This window comes from Chiloscyllium plagiosum, chromosome 5 (genome assembly GCF_004010195.1).
Source record: "Chiloscyllium plagiosum isolate BGI_BamShark_2017 chromosome 5, ASM401019v2, whole genome shotgun sequence".
NCBI lineage: Eukaryota > Metazoa > Chordata > Chondrichthyes > Orectolobiformes > Hemiscylliidae > Chiloscyllium > Chiloscyllium plagiosum.
Window position 1 is genome coordinate 72,368,773 of NC_057714.1, and position 10,138 is coordinate 72,378,910.

At 39.2% G+C, this 10,138-nt stretch overlaps 1 protein-coding gene across 2 annotated transcripts in view; it reads left to right on the top strand.

Moving 5' to 3' along the window:
• Positions 1-8,119, top strand: part of nmt2 (N-myristoyltransferase 2) — a 42,240-nt gene extending 34,121 nt beyond the window's left edge. For both annotated transcript variants that reach the window (XM_043690326.1, XM_043690325.1), the window contains exons 10-11: positions 1,173-1,310; positions 6,514-8,119. In XM_043690326.1, coding sequence (XP_043546261.1) covers positions 1,173-1,310; positions 6,514-6,534 — 159 coding nt within the window. In that variant the 3' untranslated portion in view covers positions 6,535-8,119. The remainder of the gene's footprint in view (positions 1-1,172; positions 1,311-6,513) is intronic.
• The last annotated feature ends 2,019 nt before the right edge of the window (positions 8,120-10,138 follow it).

The following is a 10,138-nucleotide window of genomic DNA, read 5'->3' on the forward strand; positions in this document are numbered from 1 at the left end:
GCATGCTTGGCACAATAGGACTGCTGCCTGGTAAGAGTCAGCATTTTCAGTACAAGGGTATAATTTTATGCTTGTAAGATATGTAATTTTAATTTAATCTTTACAGTCCAGGAAAGTATTTAACTTCGGTAATCATATTGACTGACTGTTTCCTTAGAATAATGTTAGTAATACAGAATGAGAAAGGCCTGTTTAGAAAGCAGGAGATAGAAAATTATTCTCTTATCCATTCAAGAATGAGATATTTTCAAGCTCAAGTTGAAACGCAGAAACTCAGAGTCATAGAGATGTACTGCATGGAAACGGACCCTTCGGTCCAACTTGTCCATGCCAACCAGAAATCCCTAGTCCCATCTGCCAGAACCTGGCCCATATCCCTCTAAACCCTTCCTATTCACGTACCCATCCAGATGCCTTTTAAATGTTGCAATTGTACTAGCCTACACCACTTCCTCTGGCAACCCATTCCATACACGTACCACCCTCTGCCTGGAAAGGTTGCCCCTTAAGTCTCTTTTGAATCTTTCCCCTCTCACCCTAATCCTATGCCCTCTAGTTCTGGACTCCCCCACCCCAGGGAAAAGACCTTGCCTATTTCCCCTATTCATGCCCCTCATGATTTTATAAACTTCTATAAGGTCACCCCTCAGCCTTCGACAGTCCAGGAAAAACAGCCCTAGCCTATTCAAGCTCTCCCTATAGCTCAAATCCTCCAACCCTGGCAATATCCTTGTAAATCTTTTCTGAACCCTTTCATGTTTCACAACATCCTTCAGATAGGAAGACCAGATTGCACGCAATATTCCAAAAGTGGCCGAACTAATGTCCTGTACAGCCGCAACATGTACTCCCACCTCCTGTACTCAATACTCTGACCAATAAAAGAAAGCAGTATTATTGTCATGATTTTATTCTGATCTCCAGTTCTGTATTTTGTTCTCTGCTTTCTTCCTGCACGCGACTATTTCTGGACTATTAGCAGCTCTCATTGTCGTCTGTTAAACAGTTATTTATCAATATATTTTAAAAGTTGTGCTGTTCTTGTTTGGCAAGTGAAGTTATTCAGGTACCATGCAAGAAAATTCTTTACCAAGGAAATAATTTTTGATGGTTTTCTGGTGCTATCAACCCCACTTTTTTTTCCTGATAAATATTCCATTTTCCTTTTACAGAAAGGATTTGATGTGTTGAATGCACTTGATCTGATGGAAAACAAAACATTCCTAGAAAAATTAAAATTTGGCATAGGTGATGGTAACTTACAGTACTATTTGTACAATTGGAGGTGCCCAGACATGGAACCGGAAAAGGTGAGAAACATTTATATCTAAATTATAAACACTGAGGCTACTTGTTCTTGGACCTGCACTACCCTTTCTTTGTTTCTTTCATGGGATATAGGTATTGCTTGCAAGACAATTAAGAGTCAACCATGTTACTATCTGTCTGAAGTCACATGTAGGCCAAATCGCATATAGATAGTACATTTCTTTCCCTGAAGGTAGTTACTGAACCAGATAGGTTTTACAGCATCCAAAGATTGTTTAATGGCACCATTATTGAGACCAGCTTTCATGTTTCAGCTTTTTTTTTATTGATTGATTTTAAATTCTGTGGTAGGATTTGAAGCCATGGACCCCACACTATTTGCCTGGTCTTCTCGTTTTCTAGTCTCCCATGATCTCCTCTTCCAAATGCGAGCAATCATTCACTTTATCAGAAGGATAATTTTTCTGATTGCGCTTTCATTTTGCAAGTGCACTAGGGCAGCCAATTTCAGTCATCCAAATACTTAGATGGTTGTGTTTTATTGCCAGCATTGGACTTCAGACCCAGGTTCAGAGTGCAGCGATAGGAATTTCCTAATTCTGCATAATTAACCAAGGTAACCTGGGAGTTTGGATGTTCATTCCAGGCTGGTGGAGTTCCCCAGGAGCTGGGCTGAATAAACCTGGAAGGAGAGTGGAAGCTTCTGACTGTCAGTGGGAACTAGACACAGCATTGTGTGGTTAAGATTGTTAGGAAAATTCATGCAACCAAAGCCAGCATTCGCCCCTCATACACTATCTATCTCAGGTGTACACTTCCCATGCTCCATCCACGCTAACCTATGCCACCCAACGCTCTGAATCCACTTTCCTTGAACCCCATACCAAGCCATGGCCCTAGTCATTCCTATGGCCCTTAATAACCCCTATCCCAACCCTGACTCTCCACCCAAGCTTTCATACTAATTTACCAAGTCACCACCATGTCCAAAATGCAGGAGCCATGCTGAAATAAAATACCCATTGATTACTTCACTATTTTAAAAAGCACACATTGATTTTTTTTCAAATTCAGTATATTGAAATTTCCTCAGTTACTCTCGTCTGAAACACATTCACATTCCGCGTTCTTTGACTGTTCAACAGCTCGAGTAGGTTTATGGACTTTTTAAGTATGTTCCTGAGTATTAGAGTAATCTCCCTAGTATTTGGTGCACGTAGGGAATGGGAGTTGCCAATTAGCTGAATCTGCTGGTTACATGAGAAACACTACTGGCAGCTAGGAAAAGCTCATCCCACCACGACCACGACCACGAGATGGATGTATGTTTTAAAAATGACTGCTGATAAATACCGTCAGCAAGGTTTTGATTAAAACAGGAGAGGGAGAGGGGCAACCAAACAATCTGTTCCCAGAGCAAGGAGTCCTGGAGCTGAGATGACTGACCTCCAGTAACCCCACCTACCTTCCTTTTATGCCCGTTAGGACTCCAACAAGTAAAATGTCCCTGTGTCTCCCCCTCCCACACAGACACACACAAAACCTAGAATCCTATTAACTCAAATTTTGCTAGACTGCCTTGATACCACATGGTCAAAGGCACCCTTGATGTCAAAGTCAATCTCCCCACCATCTCCGGAATTCAGCTCTTTTGTCCATGTTTGAATTAAGGTTGTCATGAGGTCAGCAGTTTAGGGTCCAGGTGGAACACATACTGAATGTTATTGAGCAGGTTGGCTGCTTGATTGTATTTCAAGCTATTTCTTCCAGCCCTTGCAGTGTAGGGTAGATCGTAAATCAGGATATTACGTTACAAGTTCTAAGGATAATACAATTTGGGTGTTGGGATGAGTTTCTTTAATCTTCATATAGGCTGGGCAAACTGAATTTGTGACAGCAATGTTGGGGACAAAATTCATAAAAAATCTCAAAATCATTTACTTAATAACCTTTCACTGGCAACTCACTGGGAAGAAGAGATAATAAAATAACAGAATTTTATATTGGGTTTGGCAGTGATCTAATTAAATACTGAATTCAAATCTTAAATCTAATCAAAGCAATCTATGAAGATCTGAGGGATGAGATAGTTAAGGTAGATTGTGAAACTAGATTTTTAAAATATGATGGCAGATAGGTGATGGTAAGTTTTAGAAGAATTATGCATTTCTTTGAGGATTAAACCACCAATCAAGGGATGATCCAACCATGGCTAATGAGACATTAAAAGAATATTAGATGAAAGGAAGAGACTTGTAATACTTCCAAACATATTAGTGAACCTGAGGATTCAGTTGATTGAAAAAGTAAACAAAAGCTGACAAACTGACAAAAAATGAGATTCAACTTGTAAAACATGTAAAAACTTCTCCCTCCATTTTACGTTAGCTACCTAGAGATTAATGAAAGTAAACATCATGGAAGTTAAAAAAACCTCGCAAGAACTGTAACAAACACTACATTGGACAAACAGGGAGAAAACTAACTACCAGGATATCAACTAGCCACAAAAAGACGTGACCCTCTCTCACTAGTATCCTTATATACAGATGAAGAAGGACACCACTTCGATTGGGACAACGCAACCATCCTAGGACAAGCCAAACAGAGACATGCACGAGAATTTCTAGAAGCATGGCATTCCAATCAGAACTCTATCAACAAACACATTGACTTGGATCCCATTGACCATCCCCTGAGAAAAAGAACAGAAAATGATGTCACCACAGAAAATGACATGGCCAACACTAGGAAACACAAACATATAAATAGAAAGCGGGCTACACCATCAGTGCTTCATCCAGAGGCTCACTGAAGATGTTACCTAGTATGGCGACGAAATATCTGAAAATGAACCTTCCAGCTCAGCGAACAAACCTGCATCCAGAACCTCAACCTGAGCTACAGTCTTAAAGGCAGAGATAGTAATTGGAATGAGGAATATGGAAGTGTCAGATATTAAACAAATATTTTGGATTTGTCTGAAAGTTTGAAAAAAGTGATGTAGCGATCATGAAAACTAAGGATCCATTCAAAGTAGGAACTTAGGATAGTATATTAATAGAGAAATAGGACTGGAGAAATTAATGGAACTCAGCCAACAAGTACCTTGGTCATGATGTCCTGCACCCTAGAACTTTAAAAGGGATAGCTACAGAAGTAGTATTTGCCTTGTTTTCAATCTTGCCAAATTCTGTAAATTCTAAAACAATTTGTGGAAATTGGGCGGTAGTAAACTCAATGCCATTATTTGAGAAGGGAGGCAGGGATCAAAATGTGAACTATAGGTCATGTGGCCTGACATCAGCAGTAAGAAACATGCTAGAAAATATTATTGGGTCATGATAACAAGGTACTTAATAGTTTGTATCTTTGGGCAAAGTCAACACATAGTATTGAGGAGCGTCAGATTTGATAACTCTAGATTTTGTCTGAGGAGGTGGCTGTAAGGGTGTGTCACAGGATCCATTGATATAATCTATTTGAATTTTCAAAAATTATACTAGTGGTAATTAGATAAAATTAAGGCGATTGGGATTGAGGGTAATATAACTCACATTGATTTAGGTTTAGTTAACCAACAGTAAACAGACTAGGAATAACAGGTTATTTTCAGATTAACAGGTTATAACTATTGGGGTGTTACAAGGAACATTGGGTTGAACTATTTACAAGCTATATTAATGACTTGGATAAGAAACTAGAGTATTAATATGTTCACATGTGCGGCTGATAAGAATTTCAGTGGGAATGTATGCTGTGAGATGGACATAAAGAAGCCAGGAAAGTACTCAGAGATTTTTATTTTTTAAATGTGATATGCACATTTCTGGCAAGTCTGATATTTGTTGGCCTTCTATAATTAGCCTGGTCTGAGTGTATTCCAGTAGACCATTGGAAAAGGCAGTTAACCAGTCAACCAGATGGCTGTGCATCTGGAGTAATTTGTGTAATTTCAGACCTCGTAAGGATAGCTGATAGCCTTCCCTAAAAGCCATTAGTGAATGAGATGAGATTTTATCCGAATCTATAGTTTCATGGTCATTATTCATGAGACTAGCTTTTATTTCCAAATGTACTCATTGAATTTGAATTTTGATCAGAAGTTCTGATTAAATTGGATTGAATTTATTGTCACGTGTACCGAGGTGCGGTGAAAAGCTTTGACTTGTGAGCATTTCAGGCAGATCCTAGCATTAAATAGCATAGATAAGTAAATAATAGGTAAACAGTGGCAAAAACAAAAACACAGGGACAAGCGAATGTTAAGAGTCTGAGAGTCCATTCAGCGTTCTAATAACAGTAGGGTAGAAACTGTTACCAAACCAGCTGGTGCATGTGATCAGGCATCTGTACCTTCTCCCTGATGGTAGAGGTTGTAGAAAAACATTGCCAAGTGGGATGGATCTTTGAGAATGCTGGCGGCCTTTCCTTGACAATGGGCTTCGTGGATGGATTCTATACATGGGAGGTTAGCCTTTGTGATTATCTGGGCCAAGTTCACCGTCTGTAACCATTTCCGATCTTGAGTGGTACAGTTGCCATACCAGGTAGTGATACATCAAGACAGTATGCTCTTGATGGTGCACTTATAAAGGTTGGCAAGGGTATTTGCTGTCATGCCAGATTTCCTTGAAGAGACGTTGTTGGGCCTTTGTAAACCAATGCGTTCACATGAAAGGTCCAAGAAAGCTTGTTGTGGATGATCATTTTCAGAAGCTTGACACTCTCCACTCGTTCCACCTCTGTGCAGTTAATGTGTTGGGGGGCATGAATAACACCCTGCCAAAAGTCAATAATGAGTTCCTTGCTTTTGCTGGCATTGAGAACTAGTTTGTTCTCAGTGCACCATTTTTCCAGGTCTTCCACCTCCTGTCTGTAGTCTGAGTCACTGAACTGGAAATATTAACTCTGCTTTCTTCCCACAGATGCTGCAAGATCTGCTGAGTTTCTCCAGCAATTTCTGTTTTTGTTTCAGATCTCCAGCATCCTCAGTTCTTTGTTTTAAATTACTCTGAACATTTGCCACTTTATTCATAATAACTTTTAAAGCATACACCTGGTTCTACTTTCTTGACCTTTTAAAACAAAGCTACCTTCTGCCAAGTAAAACTCAAGTTTCAATGATATTCATGTTTAATTATCAAATTTTTGAACTGTTGAGCTCAAATTTCTACAGCCTTTTCCAAAGCTTATATATCTTCCCCCTGCTTTACTGAATGTTTTGAATTTTGTTTCTTGCAGGTTGGTCTAGTGCTACAGTAGAACACCACTACTGCTGTTGAAGTCTCTTCATTGAAGCCCAGGATCCAATATCATGCCTTTGTTCAGTGACAGTATTCTACTAGCTCAACAGAGAATTCTGTAAAAGGAGCTATAGTTGCAACCATGTTTTGCTTGCAACAGAATGGAGACAATTAATTCTTTATTTAGGATTTGATTTGTTGTGCAGTAAAGTGTTGCATTATTCTATGGTGTTTCTTGGGAATTGGAACCACTATGAATGTTACTTTTTAATTATTTGCAACCTAAATAAGATTTTTCATCAATGCCTAAAATGATTTTGAATGCACTTTTGTTAATTTCAAGAGGCTAATCTACATTTAGACATTCATGAAGAACACGTTGCTGCTACATGAGGTAATGAGGAACTGGAGGCTTCTTCTGCAGAATGACAACTCAGTCTTTTGTACAAATAAAGTGCAGTAGTAATTGTGAAGAATATTGTTATATTCACTGGGTGGTCTTGTACTGCCAGACAGATTTATATTTATTGAACGGTGTTTTTTTAAGTGTTCACTATAGGAATATTGAAAGGCCTATAGTGCAAGCTAATTTTTATCCATTTGTCATGTTTGTAATAGAAAGTGGGAATTTTTGCAATAACTCGATAGTGCAAATTCAGAATTTCCAGCAATGCAAGTACATTGGAAAATGTCCCAGTCTATTCCATATGCATCTGCAATGTCAACAATGCAGTCTGGCTGCTCATTGGTAGTGTTCATGGCTTGTTTGTGAAAGAGGCCACATTCCCCATGTTTTTGTGTAAAGTTGGGGCGAAGCTTTGTCACTGTTAGTTTCTAAGCTTTTTTTTAAAATGCCACCTGGCGTGGCCCGATAGAAGTGGTAAAAGTGCTCACTTTACAATTCATAGATCAGGAATTGATGTCTTGGAGCTGCTGACATTTGAGATGGGTGCCTGGTTTTGTGACTAAATTTCAGATCTGGGCAAACCACAACTGAAGTTAACAGAGTTGGTAGCAGTTAAGAGTAGCTTAAGGCTGCATGTCAAAGCAATCTCGCAGATACATGTAGATTTAAAATATTAAAACAATCATGATGGATGAGAAATTTTCTCTTGCCAAATCTCTTTTTCATTCTCTACATATGAACATTGGCTATTTCATTTTCTCCAGATATCTTGATAATGGAGTCAGATATGTTTTTTTAAGCGTAAATGCACATGTGAATACCTGACAATGAGACTAAATCAAAGGGAAGTTGTTTTTTTTTAAATGAAAGCTGAAAGCTTTGTTCCATGTTGTGTTTTGCACAAGTTATGTTGAGAAGAAGGATATGGGGCTTGTTTGTTAAAGCATGTTTAGCTGTTGAGCTTAAAACTTCGCCTGGTCAAATGACGGGTTGTGTACAGTTTACTATTATTGCTATGCATGCTTCACTGAAAAGGCCCCCAATGTGTGCTAAAAATGACCTATTCCTAAATCAGTTCTGGAATGGTTTAAATGTTGCCAGAGAAAGAATGTACTTTTCTGATTTTAGTAATGTTTGAGGTCACCAGCATGACTGTTTGATGTCTGAATTAATAAACGTCATTACAACTTTGCTATTACTTGTGCATGCTTTCATTCCTTCAATTAATGAGTTTTTTTGACACTTTTATTTTCTCTCAGAATATACAAGTTTTAGATAGTTGAAAACATTAGTCATTCTATCAGAAAAGCCTAATTTTGACAGCATGTGTATATATTTCCAAATGGATGGATGTTTCACTTTTTTTTCTAGGTCTCCACCTTCTAATAACTTGTTTTACTGGAGAACATATAATTCTCTGAGTGAGCTAACTTTAAGCAATTTGAGTCACTTGTTGCAATCATCCCTGCTTGTCCCTCCTCATTTGATCCCAACAAATTTTTTTTGGAAAAGATATACTTGCCAATTCAGTGAATGTGTAACTGTTTACATGTTGTGATCATATAGAAGACACAATCAGTCAGATTTCATTGTTGTAAAAAAGGCAAGTTTTACTGTATTTAACTTAATCTAAGTAAAATTATGAAGAAAAATTCCAATTTCTTTCTCTCTCTCAACATCTTTGGTGGTCTTTCAGGTTCAAAGATGACTTGCTTCCACCCAGGGTGAAATGTTGGGTTCTGCGGTGGTTGAATAATCTGATACTGGAGCCTCAAACTCTGCCCCAGGTGTTGTTTGAGGCAAGGGGGAGGGGGTGAGACTCTCTGGATTCTACATGCCCTTTCCGCTGCTCACACTTGGCTTCCACGTGCTCCACTCAGTGGTTGCTGCCTTCACTGGCACTTCACCATTTTGTGCATTCTAGGCCAAGCGATGGCAATGTTTCAATGCGGATTTTGTATTTGCTTAGGAAGGCTTTCAGGTGTTGCATTTTCATCTGCATTCCTAGTGAATCCTTAGTCATTGCAGAACTCGGAGTATTGCACTTGTGTTATGCATGCAGATAATGTGGGCTGCCCATCACAACTGGTCAAATGGACCTAAATACTGGAGATATTGGTCTGAGAGAGGACTATCTCACTGGTACACCTGTTTGCCAGTAGATTAGAAGTGTACCAAGGTGGAGGTAGTTATAGCTCTGCAGGGTTTTGAGGTGTCTGCTGTACAAGGTCTATGTTTCTCATGTATATAGGAGAGTGGGGACTATGCTGCTCTGTAGACCATGAGCTTAATGGCAGGTTTGAGGTTTTGGACTTTGAACATGATTCCTGAGGCATCTAAAGGCTGCCCTGGTACATTTGGGTTAATATTGGATTTCATTGTCAACATCTGCTCACAGTGAGAGAAAACTACTGAGATAAGGGAAATGATTCATGTTGTCTAGGCCTAGGATCTTGCTGTGGATTTTGATGGTGGGGTAGGCTGTGTGTGTGACAGGACTAGTCTGGTAGAGTACCTTTTACTTCTGGATATTTAATCTGAAGCTCATTTTCTAAAATGCCTTGCTCAATTTGTTGTTGATGGTTTGTAGCTAGGTCTCTGAGTGTGCACACAGGCTAGCGTCTGGCCTGGAAATGTCAACGGTTAAACGGTTTCCCACTCCGTGTAGGTTAGCTCCACTCTGGCCAGGAACTTCATGGACCGTTGCAACAAGGAAGATTTGGAAAGAGCATTCATGCAGCACTGCTTGACCCAGTTTGCATATCTATTGTGTCTGATGGATCCATTGGTGAGAATCTCAGGATTCATATCATGAAGCAGAGAATAGTGACAACCTCCTGCAAACAGTCAAATTCGAGACAGATTTTCCACAATCTCCCTCAGTTTTAAGTAAAGAACTTTTTTTAAAAAAACCTCTAACGTTTCTATCTCTGAGTCAATGTTTGTATTTGCAGAATCTGATAAAAGTGGGACAATAAATTAACCAATTCAGAGACAGTGCAACAGTAAAGGGGTATTTGACTCAAAAGCTTGTGACTTGGCTGGCTTCTGACTGATCTCAGTCCTGTTGCTATTGGCATCAAGATACCTTGATGGTGTAGCTGGATAGGTTCTGTTTCACTGAAGGTGGCAGCTGTTGGATTGAATACTTTTTTTAAAAAGAGCAGGAAAATCGACGTTTCGGGACAAAGCCCTTCATCAAGAATGAAGGGCTTTG